Raw genomic sequence first — 23,519 nt, 5'->3', positions numbered from 1 at the left:
TAAAGCAATACGAACGCGAAATCCTCTTTCAAGCCTCGTCGCCACTTGTTATATTGCTAGAGAAGGCCGAAATGCACGCTATAAGCTCACGCAGGATGGCATGAGGTCTGAAACAGGATACGTAATGAATGCTATAAAGAAAAGTACGTAGCTTCTGGAATACTTAACTTTAATCCATCATTTGTATACATCGTTCTTGATGAGACATGCTTCATACGATAACTATCAATTGCTATGGTGCCTTGCTAGGTCGTAGCCATTGACTTAGCTGAAGGCTAGTCTATCTATCTTCTCTGCAAATAAACGAGGCTTCGTCAGTGTTGCATCGCTAGCTAAGTCGTCCGTACAACTGGGGCGAGTGCTAGTAAGTCTCTCGAGACCTGCCGTGTGGTGGCGCTCGGTCTGCGATCACTGACAGTGGCGACACGCGGTTCCGACATGTACTAATGGACCGCGGCCGATTTAAAAGCTACCACCTAGCAAGTGTGGTGTCTGGCGGTGACACCACACAGCTAGCTCTCAGCATGGCTCCACATCCCTGTCTGTACCTCCAGTACCTCATTGACACTCTACCTGCATGTCTCACAGCGGTCCACACTGAAAAATGTGGTATTCAGGCTTTTGACAAGTGGTCACATTAATGTTCCACATCCCTGTCTGTGCCTCCAGTACCTCACTGACACTCTACCTGCATGTCTCACGGCAGTCCACACTGAAAAATATGGTATTCGGGCTTTTGACAGGCGGTCACATTAATGTTCAAAATGTCCTATAGCATTACGTGTAAGTGAGTGAATTATGCTAACCATACATTGTTCTATTGCTGTGGCATCATTGTAAAGCACAGTACCAAATATATTATCAAAAATACAGATTACTTCTCACTATAAAGATGGCACGTTGAGTTACAGACAGGCACAACATGTGAAGACTGTTCCAAATTGAGCTTTCAACCAGTGCCTTCTTCAGAAAGGAAGATGTGTTCGCATTCACACAAGCAAGTTCACCTCGTGCATACATGATAGTGGTCATTACGCAATGATTTGTGCAAGTTAAAAATTAGCACACGATCGTATCTACATATTTGCATAACACTTTTCTCATGATGTGTGATCTTAAGCTTCCCTGATGAATCAGCTGTTTGTATTGTTCTCTGGTGTCAAGTCAGATGCAGTCTTTTACAAAACACAATATTTCAACAGAGTATTTGTCCTCATCTTCAGGTGATACTTATAGAATGAATGTCTTTGCTACGTCATGCCTCCTGTATACTCGTATTGTTCCCCACCTTTTCTCTCACTACCTGCCTGCGTACTGCATTAGGTGGAATGGTGAACACAATAACACATCACTCTTAAAAGCTGAGGTGTCTGTGTGATAGGACACAGTTCAGAATTAACTGACAAATTTGAAGCAAATAAGCTGTCCTTAATGCATGGATTGGAAATAAAGTTATCTGCAAGACTTTTCAAAAAGTAAGGGTCATTTGGTAATTAAAAATATACTAGCTGAAAAAGCTTTTATTGGCACTTTTAGTTTTCTACAGACCTCCTTCACTTTTACATGTAATCATCATTTGCTTCTAAACACTTCTTGTAACATTGCACTGTCTTGTAAAATGCCTGTAACATTGCACTGTCTTGTAAAATGCCTGTGTATAGACATTCTCCACTTATAAATTGAACCAGTTGACACTGGCAATTTTCAGTTCCTTACTGTCTTCCAACTGTTGTACTTCAAGCCATTGTTTCAAGTGGAAGAAGATGTAACAGTTACTTTGTACAAGATCAGGACTACGGGGTTTCCAGTGCGTAGCATAAAATAATAGAAAATAAAGGCTCTTTACTCCAGTGTGGTTTGTTATGATTGTGAGCATACCATGAAAAGTACTTCGTGGTATTGTCTTTGCTTTAAACACATTGTAGGTTAAAAATGCAAATGGTAACTTTAATGACTTCACTTTTAAATAGACTGAGCAGAATTGCCTTCAGCATTTCTATTAAGTGTGCTTGCGGAGCTGTGGAATTATTACATAACATGCAAACCTTTTCTTTGAAACATGATCTCTGTTATTTATCTAAGGTGTCTGGTTTGATGTATATGTAGACAATACAGATTTTATTTGGCCAAGTTCACTGAATATCATTTACTTAACGTAAAGTAAAATTTCTCTGTTCCAGCTGCTATAATGTAATGTACTCAACATATGAAATCTGGTAATAGTGAAAGTTGAAGCAAAATTTGAAAATTCTTATGACTATTATTCAGTATTTCATTAGATGCTAAGAATTTATCACTTCTCGTTAGCAAAACTTGGCTCTCTGAGCCGTATTCAACAAAATTAATATTATGTGCTGTAATGGTAACCAACAATGGGAATAGTCCACTAATCTTAATGTTGTACTACCTAGGAAAGGACACTTCTTGTACACAAACAGAAGAATATTATCTTAAACTTTACAATAATAAATATATTTTCAAACACAAACCAGGAAATTATTAATTGTTACAGACATTGAGAAATATACCTTGAACCAGATGTTAGTGCATCCATTCATTTCAGCAGTACTAGCCAGAGGGATGAAAGATTTCATCAAATAAAAAATTTGCCATATTGTTTTTGTGATGTCTTTGTTCTTTTCTATGCAGTCAAACGCACACACTACTCAATTTTATGTCTTTGGTTCAATTCACCTTGCAAATTAAGCATGAGAATATTTAACGTACATTTAATGTCTCTACTAAAGTCAATTGCAGGAGACAGTACAAGCAGCAACATGCATTGTTGTAGAGTAGGAATCTTCCAAATGACATTTTACCACAGTGTCAATTTTTGATGGCTTTTCTCAGTTTGGTTACACGTCAGCTGTAGTTGTTGATCCATGTTCCCCAAAATCAACCAGAAGAATGCCCATTATGCCACAGAAAATGTTAACCATCATGTTTTGACTCAAGTAGGGAAACAGCTTGAATTCATTTGATTTGGGTGAAGTTGACTGGTGCCATCGCGTTGATCGTCACTTTGATTCTGCATTAGTGTAGGATATACCTGTTTTATTACCCAGAACAATCTGAGATTACAAATAATCTCTTTCTCATTGGTAGCAGCCCCCAAAAAAATTTTCTCCTTGTTATTCTTTTTGTTGATCCATAAGCATATTCAGTAAGTTGTGGTATCTAAACTTTTCTGTGGGAGTCATGTAGAAAGTGGCATGTCCAACATGAAGAAATTGATCAGCTGGTTATTGTACAAATAAATTAAAATGTAACTAAGACTGCAAATTCTGTAGTTTATTCAGATCTCGAGGTCTCTGGTCTCCTCCAATAGTCAAAGCAATGACATTTCATCACTTTTAAAGTCTCAAGACTATTGTCTACCTTTCATTAACTACTGTAGGCCCATGAACTTTGCACAGGTCTTGTGGAATCTGAGTAAATGTAGATTCTTTGCACTCAAAAATTGAATTGCAGCACGCATTCCTCTGCTTCTGAATGCAACGGACCCTCGTGTGGAGGTCCCAGGTTCAGTTCCCAGTGCTGCCAGAGTTTTTTCCTTGGTGGGGGAACTGGACTGGAGTGCACTCCACTTTGTGATGCCAATTAAGAAGCTTCCTGATTGAGAGGTAGCGGCTCCAAGGTCTGAATGTCGACATTGACTGGGAGTGAGGTGTGCTGGCCTCGTGCACATTCACATTGCATCCAGTAATGAATTGCTGAGGGTGACATGCTGGTCAGCTGACTATCATGTGGTCTTAAGGGCCTAATTGTGGGATTATCGTGTTTCTTAATTCCTCAAGTGGCAAAAGCAAAGAGTTTTGAAGCTGTTGGTTTCACCCTCTGCGTTCTAGGCACTTCAGGCTGGAACTGCGCGACCGCTACAGTCGCAGGTTCGAAACCTGCCTCGAGCATGGGTGTGTGTGATGTCCTTATGTTAGTTAGGTTTAAGTAGTTCTAAGTTCTAGGGGACTGATGACCTCAGATGTTAAGTCCCATAGTGCTCAGAGCCATTTGAACCATTTTTTTCACCCTCTGCCAGGCAACCATGGAATCAAAATGATGATTTCTGTAGGTTCATAAGCAGTCAGTAGATAGCACATCATTCATACAACTTTGTGAGGAGTTACCGCCGTTTAAATGTAATCAGCAATAAACATTTAAATATAATCAATACTGTTCAGATACACCCTGTTGTATTGACACAATACTCTTGATATTTAACTTATTGTACTTCACACATGACATAGGCATACAACATCTGAAACTTCAGTATTGTGTGTGTTTGTCAGTGCAGTAATTCATTGGAAAGAGGATTCAAGGTACATATAATTGTGAATTTAGTTTCATTTTATTGTGTGCAGTGTTTAATGATCAGTACTTCTCATTGTTAAAAGTCTTGAAACATGGTAGTGGTGTGTTGCATGTTTTGCACTTATGTCTTGTTTCTTGGCACAAAATTTGTATATTTATCAGGTGTTCAGTAAGAAATATGAGAAAAGATGAAATAATGATTGAATCATTCATTAGTTGACATTGTGCCTTGAATATGAATAATTAAATATGCTGTTAAATAAACTTTCTTGTGTTTCTCAATATAATGTCTTGGTAAAAAGTGCTTGTTTTACATGTGGTGTAGTGACACACTTAGATTGTTCTTATTCAGAACAAATATCTACTGTGTCTTTTGTAGAAACAAAAGTATAGTTTGTAATACACAGTTTTATGCATGGCTTAGGACTGTTACCTTGACACTATATACAAGAGTCATCACAATTATGAATATTGAGGAATTTATTGTTGCTGTCACTTTTCTTGGTTTTCTTCCTCTGCTCCACACAGATGCGTTGTCATCAATTGTATATTTTACTCCAATTACATAGAGCAGAAAAGTAAAGAAAACAGCACCTTTATATCAGTCTTCACATATAGTTGGTCACTATTTGAAATCAAAAACAGAAACAACAGACCACAACAGCAAATGAGCATATAACCCCAAATAAAAGGCCAAAAATCTGAACAAGTACTAGGATATTTAGATAGAAATGTGGCTGTATGTGCCAGCGTGTACACAATACCCAGGTAACTGAGTGGCAGTGCTTTTGAAAAATCCGTAATATACATGGCCATTTAGTGTGATGAGTAAACATGTCTACAGCAGAGGAAAGTCATTCCAGTGTGATTAAACACATACTCCGCATTTGGGGAATAATGCAGACCAAGTCAAAAAGTTAATAATTTTAAGTGGTGACCCACAACAGTGGCAGAGTATTACAATAATCTTAGTTCAACTCTGGAGCAAAAGAATAAAGTGTTCATAACAAGATCCTATCAGTATTCGCATTTGTCGATAATAATAGAGTGAGTAAATAAATTCCTAACAGGAGTACAAATTTAGTTCATTTGAACAAAATGGAAGAAAATAGGAACCTGATAGCGTAAGATGCTGTAGGAAAAGCACACGATTAAAGAAGAAGAAGAAGAAGAAGAGAAGAGAAAAGAAAAAAGATGGGCGTGCATTCTTATATAGAACAAAACACAGATAATAATGATACACCACGCACAATATTCTGGGCATACATATTAACTGACTTCCAGCGCAGTTCATTGACTTAGTGCTTAATAATTTGATAGAAAAAGAAAATAGTATGTTATTACATCGCGGGCAGGGCACAACATTCTAAGAACCATGTACTGAGCCGGCCGGAGTGGCCGAGCGGTTCTAGGCGCTACAGTCTGGAACCGCGCGACCGCTATGGTCGCAGGTTTGAATCCTGCCTCGGGCATGATGTCCTTAGGTTAGTTAAGTTTAAGTAGTTCTAAGTTCTAGGGGACTGATGACTACAGCAGTTAAGTCCCGTAGTGCTCAGAGCCATTTGAACTATGTACTGAACGTTAGAGTGATGCTATGTCGTAAACCAACTAATTCAGACACAATACTTTATTTACTAAGAAAACTATTTTGAGACACTTGTGGTATATATAAAATGTAAACATCATTGTATTTGGTCTTAGTTTAAGTTGATGGAATGGTACTGAAGATATTACTTGCAAGTGCACATTGAGGAGCAGTGACTTAAGTTCTTGACAATCACACACAGCAGGGCTTGGTGCTGTCACAGAACACAGTTTCACAGATGAAAATGACAACTTGATGTTGTTGTCAACATTCCTGGTACACTTGGAACCTCGATAAGGCTGCTAGATCCAAACTGGTGATTTGGCTGCAGTGCCCTAACAGTACAGGCAGTGCAACATGCCCTCTTCAGTTCTCGTACATTTACCACCACACTTGGAAGAGATGCAAAATTGATACAGTTGACTGACTCCTTGGTTGATGTATCTACATCCGTGGTAGGCAGGATGTTAAGAATTCACACAAAATGCTTAAAGGCAAAATAAGATTTGCATAATAAACTTGAGAGAAAGTGAAAATGGCACAGAACTGCCTACTATTAATACCAACATAAAATTTCCTGGAATCTTCCAAGTATTAGTTTAACAAGATATTTCTAGGATTTTCCCAGAATCTGCAAATATTAAATGGCAAATACTGGCAGGAAGGCAGAAAGGGACCGGTGTATCTGTAGCAGTCTAATAATTAGAGCTGGCCGAAGAAAAGCTGTGTCAATATTTCACTGAAGTTATTGGAAAATTATAGATAGGCTAATTATCAATGTATTTTGAATATAAAAGTGTTCTTTGTTTATGTTTTCAGAATTTAAAAAGAAAATTGACTACAGTCAAGTTGTTAATGAGGAATGTGGAAATGCTCACAACCTGCAAATATCAACAGTTGATTTGTCTGTGACAACGTCGAATGTTTATCCCAACTGTGATCAAGAAGGAGAGCCACATATGAAAGTTAAAGTTGGTAAGACACAAAATGGCTCTATACGTGTTATGTGTTTATCAGTAGCACCACCCTTTGTCTCTCTCTCTCTCTCTCTCTCTCTCTCTCTCTGTCTCTGTCTCTGTCTCTGTCTCTCTGTGCATGTTCCTATATTCCTCTCTCCCACATACCACATGCATTAAATTTTTAACTGTATCACTTTTTTGTAGGACCTCCAAATGTGGGATACTTTTCCTTTTTAACTGAAGGCTGGAGCTCAGAACAAGGAAATGACAGGACAATTCAGAATGAGCTCAGCGTACGAGAAATTAATATTAATCCTCTGAAAGTTGTGGACACGCCTGAAGTAAGTTATAAAATTTATAAATTACACATAATTATATCATACTAATCTATTTTATATTTTTAATGTGAAAATTGTGTTTTACATGCTTTACAACACAAAAATGGATAGGTAAAAATAATCTACTTACCCAGTGATGGCAGGAGAAAATACATATTAAAGTTATGGAAATGTGCACGCTTGTGGAGCCAGTGGCTTCTTCTTCTGGCAGAAGGGGGAAATATGGAAGCGTCCGATCTAACCCGTCGGCTTTGACCCATGACGTCACAAATATAGCGGAAACGACAATTCCAATATGGCGGATATAGAAACGTTGCATACGTATCACAAAGACGAAAACACATAGAAAAACAACACACACGAAGGTTTCACAAGAACAATCTGCTAACATTGATAGCAAACAAAGATAATAATAAACAAGTGGTACTCAAGGCCAGGCAGGGGGGGGGGGGGGGCTGCGCCCCCTCCTGACCCCCCCCCCCCCCTCCCGCCAGAAAAAAACTCCCAACCTAACCTCGTATTCAGGGCTACGCTACAGATCAATGTGTAGGTCAATCAAAAGATAAAAAAAAAGAAACAAATAAAAAAAAAATAAAAAAACAATGTTGATTCATTAGACATAACGAGTAGCGACAAAACATATAGACCATAAAGATTGAACAATCTAATGGCAAACTGATAAAAGCCTCATACACGACGTTAAAACAAAAAGTACAGTAAAAAGGTAAACTATATATTACAGGCCCTAAAACTCCTACTAAGGTAACGTCAACGAGGCAACATCTACAAACACGCCACACTCACAAACCAAACTCCACGCCGTAATGACGTCACACACCACAACACCCTTACGTCATGGGTCAAAGCCGACGCGTGAGATCGGATGTTTCTGTTGAGCCCAGAAGGGTTGAAAGGAAAGGAAGAGAGATGAAGGAAATGGGGAAAGTTATGGGAAAGTCAACCAGAATCCTGAGACTTACAGGACAGCATGAGAAGGAAAGACTGATTGTTGGGGTCTGCAAAAGCTTGTACATTTCCATAACTTTAAATGTACTTTCTCTTCCCACTGCTTGGTGAGAAGATCTTTTTTTTTCTATTCAGTTATATTTTAAAAATTGATTATTTTGTTGGTGTATTAGTTTTTACAGTATAAAATCATTGCTTCATTTAATTCTGATGATTAGGAGTCACACACACACACACACACACACACACACACACACACACGTCAAGAAGTACCTGTCTTGGTACAGGTGGGTGGCATATCTGTAATGGGAAGTAGACTGATAACCATGCCAGACCCTCTACACAGTGCTTCTGTAACCCCAAAAATCCTTGTGTGTCGACTAACCAACATCAACTATTAGTTCATTTACTCTTCTTATCAAACCAGCAATATCGTTTTTCTGGACTTTGACTACCTCTTGTCATGTAGCCGGCCGGTGTGGCCGTGCGGTTAAAGGCGCTTCAGTCTGGAACCGCGTGACCGCTACGGTCGCAGGTTCGAATCCTGCCTCGGGCATGGATGTGTGTGATGTCCTTAGGTTAGTTAGGTTTAATTAGTTCTAAGTTCTAGGCGACTGATGACGTCAGAAGTTAAGTCGCATAGTGCTCAGAGCCATTTGAACCATTTTCTTGTCATGCATTGAAATGGGGGTTACCTTACAAAAACTTACCCTGCTGAGCCAAAGTGATGTTCTCCCACTAAGTCAACATGTACAGTATTCTACTTGATGCCAATACTAGTCTTGATCCCAGTCTTGGATATCACAATTAACTGTACTGTCTATAACCCAGATGCAGAAGCTGCTATATACCCACACATCATTTCTTGTTGAAGTCTTGTTGCAGGTGTTTCCTATTTAGATCTACATACATACACTGCGAACCACCATATGGTACATGGTGGAGGGTACACTGTATCACTGTTAGTCATTCCCATTCCTGTCGCACTTGCGAATGAAGTGCAGAAAAAAATGACACTCTGTATGTAAAAGCTCTTGTTTCTCTTATATTGTCTTTGTAGTTCTTATGCAAGAAATACATTAATGGCAGTAGAATCATTCTGCAGTCTGTCATAATGACCAGTTCTGTAAACTCTCTCAGTAAGAATGTATTCTTTCCTCCAGTGGTTCCCATTTGAATTCATGGAGTATTTCCATGGTACTAGCATGTTGATTGAATCTGTTGTTGTTGTTGTTGTTGTTGTTGTCTTCAGTCCTGAGACTGGTTTGATGCAGCTCCCCATGCTACTCTATCCTGTGCAAGCTTCTTCATCTCCCAGTACTTACTGCAACCTACGTCCTTCTGAATCTGCTTAGTGTATTCATCTCTTGGTCTCCCTCTATGATTTTTACCCTCCACACTGCCCTCCAATGCTAAATTTGTGATCCCTTGATGCCTCAGAACATGTCCTTCCAACCAGTCCCTTCTTCTTGTCAAGTTGTGCCACAAACTCCTCTTCTCCCCGGTTCTATTCAATACCTCCTCATTAGTTATGCGATCTACCCATCTAATCTTCAGCATTCTTCTGTAGCGCCACATTTCGAAAGCTTCTATTCTCTTCTTGTCCAAACTATTTATCATCCATGTTTCACTTCCATACATGGCTACACTCCATACAAATACTTTCAGAAACGACTTACTGACACTTAAATCTATATTCAATGTTAACAAATTTCTCTTCTTTTGAAACGCTTTTCTTGCCATTGCCAGTCTACATTTTATATCCTCTCTACTTCGACCATCATCAGTTATTTTGCTCCCCAAATAGCAAAACTCCTTTACTACTTTAAGTGTCTCATTTCCTAATCTAATTCCCTCAGCATCACCTGACTTAATTCGACTACATTCCATTATCCTCATTTTGCTTTTGTTGATGTTCATCTTATATCCTCCTTTCAAGACACTGTCCATTCCATTCAACTGCTCTTCCAAGTCCTTTGCTGTCTCTGACATAATTACAATGTCATCGGCGAACCTCAAAGTTTTTATTTCTTCTCCATGGATTTTAATACCTACTCCAAATTTTTCTTTTGTTTCCTTTACTGCTTGCTCAATATACAGATTGAATAACATCGGGGAGAGGCTACAACCCTGTCTCATTCCCTTCCCAACCGCTGCTTCCCTTTCATGTCCCTCGACTCTTATAACTGTCGTCTGGTTTCTGTACAAATTGTAAATAGCCTTTCGCTCCCTGTATTTTACCCCTGCCACCTTTAGAATTTGAAAGAGAGTATTCCAGTCAACTTTGTCAAAAGCTTTCTCTAAGTCTACAAATGCTAGAAACATAGGTTTGCCTTTCCTTAATATTTTTTCGAAGATAAGTCGTAAGGTCAGTATTGCCTCACGTGTTCCAATATTTCTACGGAATCCAAACTGATCTTCCCCAAGGTTGGCTTCTACTTGTTTTTCCATTCGTCTGTAAAGAATTTGCATTAATATTTTGCAGCTGTAGCTTATTAAACTGATTGTTCGGTAATTTTCACATCTGTTAACACCTGCTTTCTTTGGGATTGGAATTATTATATTCTTCTTGAAGTCTGAGGGTATTTCACCTGTCTCATACATCTTGCTCACCAGATGGTAGAGTTTTATCAGGACTGGCTCTCCCAAGCCCGTCAGTAGTTCTAATGGAATGTTGTCTACTCCCGGGGCCTTGTTTCGACTCAGGTCTTTCAGTGCTCTGTCAAACTCTTCACGCAGTATTGTATCTCCCATTTCATCTTCATCTACATTCTCTTCCATTTCCAGAATATTGTCCTCAAGTATGTCACCCTTGTATAGACCCTCTATATACTCCTTCCACCTTTCTGCTTTCCCTTCTTTGCTTAGAACTGGGTTTCCATCTGAGCTCTTGATGTTCATACAAGTGGTTCTCTTATCTCCAAAGGTCTCTCTAATTTTCCTGTAGGCAGTATCTATCTTACCCCTAGTGAGATAAGGCTCTACATCCTTACATTTGTCCTCTAGCCATCCCTGCTTAGCCATTTTGCACTTCCTGGCGATCTCATTTTTGAGACGTATGTATTCCTTTTTGCCTGCTTCATTTACTGCATTTTTATATTTTCTCCTTTCATCAATTAAATGCAATATTTCTTCTGTTACCCAAGGATTTCTACTAGCCCTCGTCTTTTTACCTACTTGATCCTCTGCTGCCTTCACTACTTCATCCCTCAGAGCTACCCATTCTTCTTCTACTGTATTTCTTTCCCCCATTTGTGACAATCTATTGTGATTGAATCTACTGGAAGTAGATCTAGCAGGACGCCTCTCAATTGCTTCGATTTCTTTCATCATTACAATCTGTTGGGTATCCCAAACGTTCAAGCAGTACTCAAGAATGGATCACAAAATTGTTCTGTGTGTGGTCTTCTTTATAGATGAGCTACAGTTTCCAAGAATTTTCCCAGTAAAATAAAATCAACCAATTGCTTTCACTACAATCGACCTTAAGTGCTCATTCCATTTCATGTCACTTTGCAATATTATGCCCAGATATTTAATCTCTGTGTCTGTGTCAAACAGCACACCACAGATACTGTATTCAAATGTTACAGGAGTGTTTCTCCTCATCGCCACTTTTATGTGATGAAAAGTAGCACCCCTTGTGAAAGCAGCCACATCATCTTCCAGTTGTACAGGAACTACCTTCAGTTTTGTGTGTGTGGAGAGGGGGAAGGAGGCACAGGGTAGGCAGGCAAACAGCTTTCTGACTGATATGGTGTGGCATACCAGGATTTGCTGTGTTGTGCCAATCTCTTCCTCTCAGAGTATCATTTACCCCCAACATACACAAATATTTATTGAATATATTCCAGTTTCTGACTTTGCTTACAATTTCCATACTCAATAGCTGTGTTTAGGTTCATTGAAGTCTTCCCTGATGTCTTAAATATGTCATATGAACCTGTTCCATCTTCTATCTTTTATTTTCTACATATTTCATTCATCACCAATTCTGTTGAGAATCACCTCATTACATATAAGTGCACTTCATTAGAATTAAATTACTACACAAACATTAATGTCATAGGAAAGCTCTTGTAGACTGTAAATACTTAGGTATTAAAGGAGACCACTTACCGGAAAACAGAAGCATCGAGTTGTCCATAGGTACACAAAAGATAGAAAACTTGCTAGCTTTTGGAGTCATTACTCTAGCTTGTAGAAGGATAACTCTGAAAGCTAGCAAGGCTTCTTTCTTTTGTGTGTCAATGTATCTGCTCTGGTGAGTGGTGTACTTCAATCCTGAAGTATTTACACCACCTTTTACATTGCCAGAGCAACTAAGCACCTACTGCTACTGCCAAAATGTGGCAAACTGCGAACATGACCTCTTGGTTGCTGAAAATGCACACCAGAATAGTGACTTCAGCAGCTGCCATCTGGAGACAGCTTCTCAGTACCACCTCCACTGGACCATTTGCGTGGCAGCCATCCCTCAGACATAGCCACCATTACAACATTCTCTTGGCTTAAACATTCACCAGTCTCAGTTCTCTGCTACTCATCCTTATTCCCTTTTCCTTACCTTTAGTGTTCCCTCTCTTGTTATTTTGACATTGTGAGTCAAATGTGTATTAAAATTTTATTTTTAGCAGTGTTTGTAGCTGGATTTCAACATTTTTTGCCAAATAAAGTATGATTTTCCTGTTATTCCTGTTAAGGATCATATATGAAACAGACCATGTGCTGTTGATCTAATCAACTGAAAACAAGAAGTGCATAATTCTCTACATGCATTCCATTTCCCTTTTGTGAACACCTGCAAAATTTTGTTGGAGCTAATATTACTTCTCAGTTTTATTTTATATATATCTTTGCATAGTACTTTGTCTTTTTTATTCAAAGATTGTACTTTAGCATTTCAGTATCCTTATTAGGTTGGGGTGGGGATTATGCTTACCACATCCATAGAATTCATAAAACTATTAAGTTCCAAATGGCAAGCACCACAGGAATCACGGAGAGCACTGGCTATGTTGAGATACATAATATGCAGTGTTTCTGATGGTTTACATATTCTCAGCACCCCTGCCCAAGTATGACAATAAGTCAGTCTGCCACAATCTGGACACCACCACCTGGCTGAATACCCAAAAGCAGTCCGAGAAAAAGAATCCCAAGAAAAAGTCTGCCTTTTTGGCAGATAAAATCAGCTTTGTGCTTTTTTTATGCATGAAGTGATGGTCCCATATCTCATCTGGAGAAATGAATTGGGACATAAAATCAGTTGCCTTCTTTATCAAATGTTCCAAACATTATTGAAGATTTGGTTTTAGCATTTGCTTTTGGGCAACATTCAAGAAATGCAGCACCCAGCTGACATAAAGCTTTCTGATGGTCTGTCTGATCATGATGCACAGCTAGTTACAGTATATGATATACACTACTGGCCATTAAAATTGCTACACCACAAAGATGACGTTCTACAGACGTGAAATTTAACTGACAGGAAGAAGATGCTGTGATATGCAAATGATTAGCTTTTCAGAGCATTCACACAAGGTTGGCACCAATGGCGACACCTACAACGTGCTGACATGAGGAAAGTTTCCAACCGATTGCTCATACACAAACAGCAGTTGACCGGCGTTGCCTGGTGAAACGTTGTTGTGATGCCTCGTGTAAGGAGGAGAAATGCATATCATCATGTTTCTGACTTTGATAAAGGTCGGATTGTAGCTAATGCGATTGTGGTTTATCGTATTGCGACATTGCTGCTCGCGTTAGTCGAAATCCAATGACTGTTAGCAGAATATGGAATCGGTGGGTTCAGGAGGGTAATACGGAACGCCATGCTGGATCCCAACGGCCTTGTAATCACTATCAGTCGAGATGACAGGCATCTTATCCGCATGGCTATAACGGATTGTGCAGCCACATCTTGATCCCTGAGTCAACAGATGGGGACGTTTGCAAGACAACAACTTCTGCACGAACAGTCAGACGATGTTTGCAGCAGCATGGACTATCAGCTCGGAGACCATGGCTGTGGTTACCCTTGATGCTGTATCACAGACAGGAGCGCCTGCGACGATGTACTCAACGACGAACCTGGTTGCATGAATGGCAAAATGTCATTTTTTTGGATGAATCCAGGTTCTGTTTACAGCATCACGATGGTCGCATTCGTGTTTGGCGACATCATGGTGAACGCACATGTATTCGTCATCACCATACTGCCGTATCACCCGGCGTGATGGTATGGGGTGCCATTGGTTACACGTCTCAGTCACCTCTTGTTTGCATTGACGGCACTTTGAACAGTAGATGTTACATTTCAGATGTGTTACGACCCGTGGCTCTACCTTCATTCGATCCCTGCGAAACCCTATATTTCAGCAGGATATTGCATGACCGCATGTTGCAGGTCCTGTACGGGCCTTTCTGGATGCAGAAAATGTTCGACTGTTGCCCTGGCCAGCACATTCTTCAGATCTCTCACCAATTGAAAACACCTGGTCAATGGTGGCCGAGCAACTGGCTCGTCACAATACGCCAGTCACTACTCTTGATGAACTGTGGTATCGTGTTGAAGCTGCATGGGCAGCTGTACCTGTACATGCCATCCAAGCTCTGTTTGACTCAATGCCCAGGCGTATCAAGGCTGTTATTACGGCCAGAGTTGGTTGTTCTGGGTACTGATTTCTCAGGATCAACGCACCCAAATTGCATGAAAATGTTATCACATGTCAGTTCTAGTATAATATATTTGTCCAATGAATACCCGTTTATCATCTGCATTTCTTCTTGGTGTAGCAATTTTAATGGCCAGTAGTGTAGCTCCATACAGTAATGCAAAACAGTCCCCCAAAGTAGTGTGTTCAATTACCGATTTAACAATTGAAAATTTTAGGGAAAGCTTACAACAGTTAGACTGGGATGAGGTGTATGGGGAACCTTATGCTAATTTAAAATTTAACCAATGTCATAATACCTTTGTGAGTATACGAGGGCGGTTCAGAAAGTAAGCTCCGATTGGTCACAGTGCGGGTTGTGGGGGGAGTAGCGGCGCCATCTGTGCGTTCACGCACTCAACAGGTCAGTCGGCATCAAGCCGTGGTCGAGTGAACGTCGTACCTGCGCTAGTTTAGTTTTTGTGGCAGTTTGAAATGTGTGCTGCAATAGAAAACCCCGCCAAATGTGAAGTGCGTGCTGTCATAAGGTTTTTTACAGCCGAAGGATATTCTGCAGCAGCTATTCATCGTGAGCTTTGTGCCGTGTACGGACCAAGAGTTATGAGTGAAGGAGTTGTCCGTGAATGGGTACGTTTATTTAAAAGTGGACGAGAAAACGTTCATGATGAAGAGAGGAGTGGTAGACCATCATTTGTGACTGACGAACTCGTTCAGACAGTTGATGCAAAAGTTCGTGAAAATCGACGTTTCTCAATGTCGGAGTTGTCTACTGGTTTTCCACAGGTTTCTAAGACTCTCTTGTACGAGATAGTGACAGCAAGATTGGGTTACCATAAGTTCTGTGCATGATGGGTGCCCAAAATTCTTACCGACCACCACAAAACTCAAAAAGAATGGCCTCTGCATTAGACTTTTTGTCACGTTATGAGGACGAAGGAGAACCATTGTTAAACAGAATCGTGACCGGTGACGAAACCTGGATTAAGTACGTGAACCCTGAGACAAAAGAACAATCAAAGATGTGGGCACATTCAAATTCGCCTACCAAACCAAGAAAAGCCTCGCAAGATTTTTCTGCCAGAAAACTGATGGCAACGGTGTTTTGGGATGCCAAAGGGGTGTTGTTGGTTGAATTCATGGAACGTGGTACGACCATTAATCAAGACGTGTACTGTGAAACAATAAAAAAGTTACGACGGGCTATACGGAACAAATGCCGTGGTATGCTGACTTCCGGTATCGTTTTTTTGCACGATAACGCCCGTCCTCACTCTGCTCGCAGAACAACGGCCCTTCTTGAGTCCTTCAAGTGGGACATTATCAACCATCCACCTTACAGCCCAGACCTGGCGCCAAGTGATTATCACCTCTTCATGCATTTGAAGAAATGGCTCGGGTCACAGCGGTTTGATGACGACGAAGAGCTCAAAGATGCGGTCACAGGCTGGCTCCAGGCACAAGCGGGTGATTTTTATGCAGAAGGAATTTCAAAGCTTGTGAAGAGATACGATAAGTGCCTCAATCGCTATGGAGACTATGTAGAAAAATAGTGCAAAGATGTAGTTGTAAGATGTATATATTAAAATATTTTTATTTAACTTGGTGTATTTTTTTAAATCAACCGGAGGTTACTTTCTGAACGGCCCTCGTATTTGAAGACAGTTTCCCTAAGAAAACGGTGAAATATAATTGTAAGAAACCATGTAAAAAGCCATGGCCTACTAAAGGGATAAAAATACCGTGTAAACAGAAAAGGGAAATGTATCTTATTGTTTGGAGGAGTAATGATCCCAAAACAGTGAAACATTATAAAAACTACTGCACTGTATTCAGAAAAGTTATTAAAAAGTCCAGAAGTGTGTGCATTATGTCTGAGATTAACGCATCTCATAATAAATTTAAAACAATTTGGAATATTGTTAAAAGGGAAACAGGCCAACTGAGAACACAGGAAGACCGTATTTCTATCAAACTCAATGAACAGTCTGTTAACAAGAAGTCAGAAGCAGAAAACATTTTTAATAATCATTTTGAAGTGTTGTAGAGAAAATAGGATCCAGCTATTCATTAGAAAATTCAAGGCAGTATATGGAAGAGGCAATACCCATGTTGTTGTTGTCTTCAGTCCTGAGACTGGTTTGATGCAGCTCTCCATGCTACTCTATCCTGTGCAAGCTTCTTCATCTCCCAGTACTTACTGCAACCTACATCCTTCTGAATCTGCTTAATGTATTCATCTCCTGGTCTCCCTCTACGATTTTTACCCTCCTCGCTGCCCTCCAATGCTAAATTTGTGATCCCTTCATGCCTCAGAACATGTCCTACCAACCGGTCTTCTTGTCAAGTTGTGCCACAAACTCCTCTTCTCCCCAATTCTATTCAATACCTCCTCATTAGTTATGTGATCTACCCATCTAATCTTCAGCATTCTTCTGTAGCACCACATTTCGAAAGCTTCTGTTCTCTTCTTGTCCAAACTATTTATCGTCCATGTTTCACTTCCATACATGGCTACACTCCACATAAATACTTTCAGAAACGACTTCCTGACACTTAAATCTATATTCGATGTTAACAAATTTCTCTTCTTCAGAAACGCTTTCCTTGCCATTGCCAGTCTACATTTTATATCCTCTCTACTTCGACCATCATCAGTTATTTTGCTCCCCAAATAGCAAAACTCCTTTACTACTTTAAGTGTCTCATTTCCTAATCTAATTCCCTCAGCATGCAATACCCATCCAATTTGATAAAATTGAAGTTCAGCCCACCTCTCCTACTGAAATTAGGAAAATAATAGATTCACTCAAAAGTAAAAGCTCACATGGAATTGGTGTCATTTCCAACAGAGTACTAAAAGCTTGTTCCGAACAAATAAGTAGGATTATCAGCCACATATGTCGTAGCTCACTGAAACAGGGCATTTTTCTAGATACACTGAAATATGCTGTTGTTGAACCATTGCATAAAAAAGGGGATAGGTCTGATGCGAGCAACTACCGCCCAATCTCACTTCTGACAGCTTTATCCAAAGTTCTTGAAAAAGTAATGTATTCAAGAGTGGCATCACATATTCGTAAAAATGAAGTACTAACAAAATGTCAGTTTGGTTTTCAGAAAGGCTTTTCAACAGAAATTACTATATATACTTTCACTGATCAAATATTAATTGCAATGAATAACTGAACATCACCCATTGAGATATTTTGTGATCTCTCAAAGGCTTTTGATTGTGTGAATGTGAATCATGAAATTCTTCTAGAGAAGCTTAAGTATTGTGGTGCGAGTGGGACAGTGCACAAATGGTTTAATTCATATTTAACTGGAAGAATACGGAAGGTTGAAATTAACAGTACAGATAGTCTGCAAAAATCACCAGAGTCCTCTAACTGGGGAGGTATCAAGAATAGTGTCCCATTGGGTTCAGTCTTGGGTCCCTTGGAATCCACCAGAAAAAATGTATACCCACTTTAAGGAATGAAAAGTATTACTTATGTGTTTATTTTACATGTAATAATTAATCACACATGTTGTACAACCTTCAGTTTAGCACATGGTTACTTTAAATTTTCAGAATGTTCACTGTTAGCGGCTATACACATAACAGAACAAAGAGCAGTTGCCACAACTACGTCAGTCAGTGTTACAGTGGAGATCGCTACACGTCACTCTAATCTGCTGGCAAAGTTCCTCGAGCATGCGTGGCTTACGTCGATAGATGTTATCTTTCACAGTTCCCCACAAGTAAAAGTCCATAGTTGTTAGATCTGGTGACTGTGGAGGGAACTCAATCCAATGCCCCGGAAAATTGTCATCCAGGAAATCATGTACGGCTAGGTGGTAGTATGGTGGTGCCCCAACCTGTCAGTATAAGACCTCTTCATCATCTCCATACATATACCTGGCAAAATTGATGTGATTAACATTTCCAGGTACACTTCTCCAGTGACAGTAGCATCAAAGAAAAAGGGTCCTACTAACCCCCTAGATGATAGTCCACATCACACATGAACCCATGATAAACTGACCACTTTATCCACATAAAAATGCGGATTTTCCGGTGCCCAGTACACACTATTATGCCGATTCACGGTTCCATTAAGTTTATATTGTGCCTCATCACTCCACACTATGTCTGTCAAAAATTTTTTGTCATCAGTTACCATTTGCTGATACCATTTGCAAAATTGCATTCGGCTATCAGGATCATCTTCATTATTGCATGCCATAATCATGGAATGTAAACTTTCCACTTTGCAGCTTTCAGAATTCTTCGTACACTTGTACTGCTAACCCTCACTTCACATGCACATTGAGTAGCAGACTTCCATGAAGAATTAACAAACATTTCCAACATGAGAGCCGACGAAACTGGACTTGTAGCTGTACAATGTCTTCCTGATCTTCTTTGTGAATATCACAAATTGTTCCATGCAATTCAAACCTGTCAATGATTCGTTTAATTGTTAGGCGGGTTGGCGGTTCTGTTTCAAACTCCCGCCTCCACTGATGTTGCACTTCTTGAAAAACCACTTCAAAATACATTTTTGTTGCTCGAATGTCAAGTGTGCTCCAGTCATCTTGTTTTCTCAGTACTGAGATGAAAGTACTAACATCTGTTGAGCCAAAGACCATACTATAACACACTCGTAACTCAAATCAAATGACAGTATCGATACCTCGATAGAGTCTGACAAGGAGTGTATACATTTCTCTGGTGGACTCTGTATATTAATTACTTGCCACTGTAAACATCTGCTTTAAAATGCATATCTCAAAAGTTATGAGCACTTGTTCTTTAGAGAGTTGTATTTCAAAGTAGAGAAGATGAACAAGTGCTCATAGCTCTTAAGATATGCATTTTAGAGCACATGTTAACTGGACATTTTTTTTCTTGTTTTGGTCCATACTACCACTTCCCAAAATATGGAAAGCAAAGAGCTTGCATCAGAAGAGATTTGTTTCACAGTGTCAAAGGTCAAGAATTACTGATAGCTCTTAAGGTATACATTTTAGATCCCATGTTTACTTGACTTTTTTGTTTCGAATGATCATTCCTGTCATATCCCTGAATATTGACCATCACATTTGAAACACCCTATATATTCATGAAGATGCAAAGCTAGTTTTTGTCGCTGATGATACAAGTATAGTAACCACATCCAACAAGCAAGAATCAGTTGAGGAAACTGTAAATAATGTCATTCAGAAAATGCAAATTCTCTGCAAATGGACTCTCACTAAATTTTGAGGAAACACAGTTTATACAATTCTGTACAGTAAATGGCATAACACCATTGATAAATACAGACTATACAGAATGAGATTTTTCACTCTGCAGCAGAGTGTGCACTGATACGAAACTTCCTGGCAGATTAAAACTGTGTGCCGGACCGAGACTCGAACTCGGGACCATTGCCTTTCGTGGGCAAGTGCTGTACCAACTGAGCTACCCAAGCACAGCTCACGCCCCGTCCTCACAGCTTTACTTCTGCCAGTATCTCGTCTCCTACCTTCCAAACTTTACAGAAGCTCTCCTGCGAACCCTGCAGAACTAGCACTCCTGAAAGAAAGGGTATAGCGGAGACATGGCTTAGCCACAACCTGGGGGATGTTTCCAGAATGAGATTTTCACTCTGCAGTGGAGTGTGCACTGATATGAAACTTCCTGGCAGATTAAAACTGTGTGCCAGACCAAGACTTGAACTCGGGACCTTTGCCTTTCGCGGGCAAGTGCTCTACCAACTGAGCTACCCAAGCACGACTCACGCCCCGTAATCACAGCTTTACTTCTGCCAGTATCTCGTCTCCTACCTTCCAAACGAGATACTGGCAGAAGTAAAGCTGTAAGGACAGGCGTGAGTCGTGCTTGGGTAGCTCAGTTGGTAGAGCACTTGCCTGCGAAAGGCAAAGGTCCTGAGCTCGAGTCTCAGTCCAGCACACAGTTTTAATCTGCCATGAAGTTTCATATCAGCGCACACTCCGCTGAAGAGTGAAAATCTCATTCTGGAAACATCCCCCAGGCTGTGGCTAAGCCATGTCTCCGTAATATCCTTTCTTTGAGGAGTGCTAGTTCTGCAGGGTTCACAGGAGAGCTTCTGTAAAGTTTGGAAGGTAGGGGACGAGATACTGGCAGAAGTTAAGCTGTGAGGATGGGGCATAAGTCATGCTTGGATAGCTCAGTTGGTAGAGCACTTGCTCTCGAAAGGCAAAGGTCCTGAGTTCGAGTCTCGGTCCGGCACACAGCTTTAATCTGCAAGGAAGTTTCACAGACTATACACTTTCTTCTGGTATACCTGCTCCATTACTATTTTACATACCAGTACTCTCTGATCTTCCAATACCATATTGTGTACAGTATCCATGTTTACTCTGTGATTGTAGTTTTTTTGTTAATGAAAATGCAGATGATGTGCAAATACAAGACTAAGTTACATTATTCTAGTTTAGTTTTATTATTGACAGTCATCTTTTTTCACCATTTTTGGCATGGTATCTTTCTCAGTGTTCATTACACATCACACATACGCAATCTTCATTTGTCTGGTGGACTATCTTATTTAGACAGAAATTGTGGTAAAGAACCATGTTTTGCATATCGTGTTACTACATGTTGGAGTTTGCAGCTTGCCTGTTTCCATTCTTCCTTTATTATGACATCAGTTGAGTAGAAGTTGTTCCAGAAAAAGTTCTGTTTTTCTATGAGTATTTGGCATGTGCTTTTGTAGACCATGGTGTTTGGCAGAAGCATCTGTGTTCTGATGCCTTCTGTGAAGATGGTTTCTTTCATTTAAGATGTAGGCCAGTCTTGAAGGCACTGTTTTCCTGATGCCCAGGATTCATTTCATATAGCGGGATTTGCCCCCCCATGAACCATGGACCTTGCCGTTGGTGGGGAGGCTTGCGTGCCTCAGCGATACAGATAGCCGTACCGTAGGTGCAACCACAACGGAGGGGTATCTGTTGAGAGGCCAGACAAACGTGTGGTTCCTGAAGAGGGGCAGCAGCCTTTTCAGTAGTTGCAAGGGCAACAGTCTGGATGATTGACTGATCTGGCCTTGTAACAATAACCAAAACGGCCTTGCTGTGCTGGTACTGCGAATGGCTGAAAGCAAGGGGAAACTACAGCCGTAATTTTTCCCGAGGACATGCAGCTTTACTGTATGATTATATGATGATGGTGTCCTCTTGGGTAAAATATTCCGGAGGTAAAATAGTCCCCCATTCGGATCTCCGGGCGGGGACTACTCAAGAGGATGTCGTTATCAGGAGAAAGAAAACTGGCGTTCTACGGATCGGAGCGTGGAATGTCAGATCCCTTAATCGGGCAGGTAGGTTAGAAAATTTAAAAAGGGAAATGGATAGGTTGAAGTTAGATATAGTGGGAATTAGTGAAGTTTGGTGGCAGGAGGAACAAGACTTCTGGTCAGGTGACTACAGGGTTATAAACACAAAATCAAATAGGGGTAATGCAGGAGTAGGTTTAGTAATGAATAGGAAAATAGGAATGCGGGTAAGCTACTACAAACAGCATAGTGAACGCATTATTGTGGCCAAGATAAATACGAAGCCCACACCTACTACTGTAGTACAAGTTTATATGCCAACTAGCTCTGCAGATGACGAAGAAATTGAAGAAATGTATGATGAAATAAAAGAAATTATTCAGATTGTGAAGGGAGAAGAAAATTTAATAGTCATGGGTGACTGGAATTCGAGTGTAGGAAAAGGGAGAGAAGGAAACATAGTAGGTGAATATGGATTGGGGGACAGAAATGAAAGAGGAAGCCGCCTGGTAGAATTTTGCACAGAGCACAACATAATCATAACTAACACTTGGTTTAAGAATCATGAAAGAAGGTTGTATACATGGAAGAACCCTGGAGATACTAAAAGGTATCATATAGATTATATAATGGTAAGACAGAGATTTAGAACCAGGTTTTAAATTGTAAGACATTTCCAGGGGCAGATGTGGACTCTGACCACAATCTATTGGTTATGACCTGTAGATTAAAACTGAAGAAACTGCAAAAAGGTGGGAATTTAAGGAGATGGGACCTGGATAAACTAAAAGAACCAGAGGTTGTACAGAGATTCAGGGAGAGCATAAGGGAGCAATTGACAGGAATGGGGGAAATAAATACAGTAGAAGAAGAATGGGTAGCTCTGAGGGATGAAGTAGTGAAGGCAGCAGAGGATCAAGTAGGTAAAAAGGCGAGGGCTAGTAGAAATCCTTGGGTAACAGAAGAAATATTGCATTTAATTGATGAAAGGAGAAAATATAAAAATGCAGTAAGTGAAACAGGCAAAAAGGAATACAAACGTCTCAAAAATGAGATCGACAGGAAGTGCAAAATGGCTAAGCAGGGATGGCTAGAGGACAAATGTAAGGATGTAGAGGCCTATCTCACTAGGGGTAAGATAGATACCGCCTACAGGAAAATTAAAGAGACCTTTGGAGATAAGAGAACGACTTGTATGAATATCAAGAGCTCAGATGGCAACCCAGTTCTAAGCAAAGAAGGGAAAGCAGAAAGGTGGAAGGAGTATATAGAGGGTCTATACAAGGGCGATGTACTTGAGGACAATATTATGGAAATGGAAGAGGATGTAGATGAAGATGAAATGGGAGATATGATACTGCGTGAAGAGTTTGACAGAGCACTGAAAGACCTGAGTCGAA

At 40.1% G+C, this 23,519-nt stretch overlaps 1 protein-coding gene and 1 non-coding gene across 2 annotated transcripts in view; both read left to right on the top strand.

Annotated features, from left to right (window-relative positions):
• The window catches only part of LOC126416618 (acylglycerol kinase, mitochondrial), a 95,558-nt gene that overhangs the window by 47,089 nt on the left and 24,950 nt on the right, over nt 1-23,519 (top strand). The window contains exons 6-7 of the mRNA XM_050084374.1: nt 6,713-6,868; nt 7,057-7,193. Of these exons, the coding sequence (XP_049940331.1) occupies nt 6,713-6,868; nt 7,057-7,193 (293 nt within the window). The remainder of the gene's footprint in view (nt 1-6,712; nt 6,869-7,056; nt 7,194-23,519) is intronic.
• On the top strand, nt 21,001-21,075 carry Trnas-cga (transfer RNA serine (anticodon CGA)). The gene has a single exon. It is a non-coding gene; the product is annotated as a tRNA-Ser (tRNA).

The sequence above is a fragment of the Schistocerca serialis genome, chromosome 8, assembly GCF_023864345.2.
Source record: "Schistocerca serialis cubense isolate TAMUIC-IGC-003099 chromosome 8, iqSchSeri2.2, whole genome shotgun sequence".
In the NCBI taxonomy this organism is placed as follows: Eukaryota; Metazoa; Arthropoda; class Insecta; order Orthoptera; family Acrididae; genus Schistocerca; species Schistocerca serialis.
This window is presented reverse-complemented; position numbering and strand designations above follow the sequence as displayed.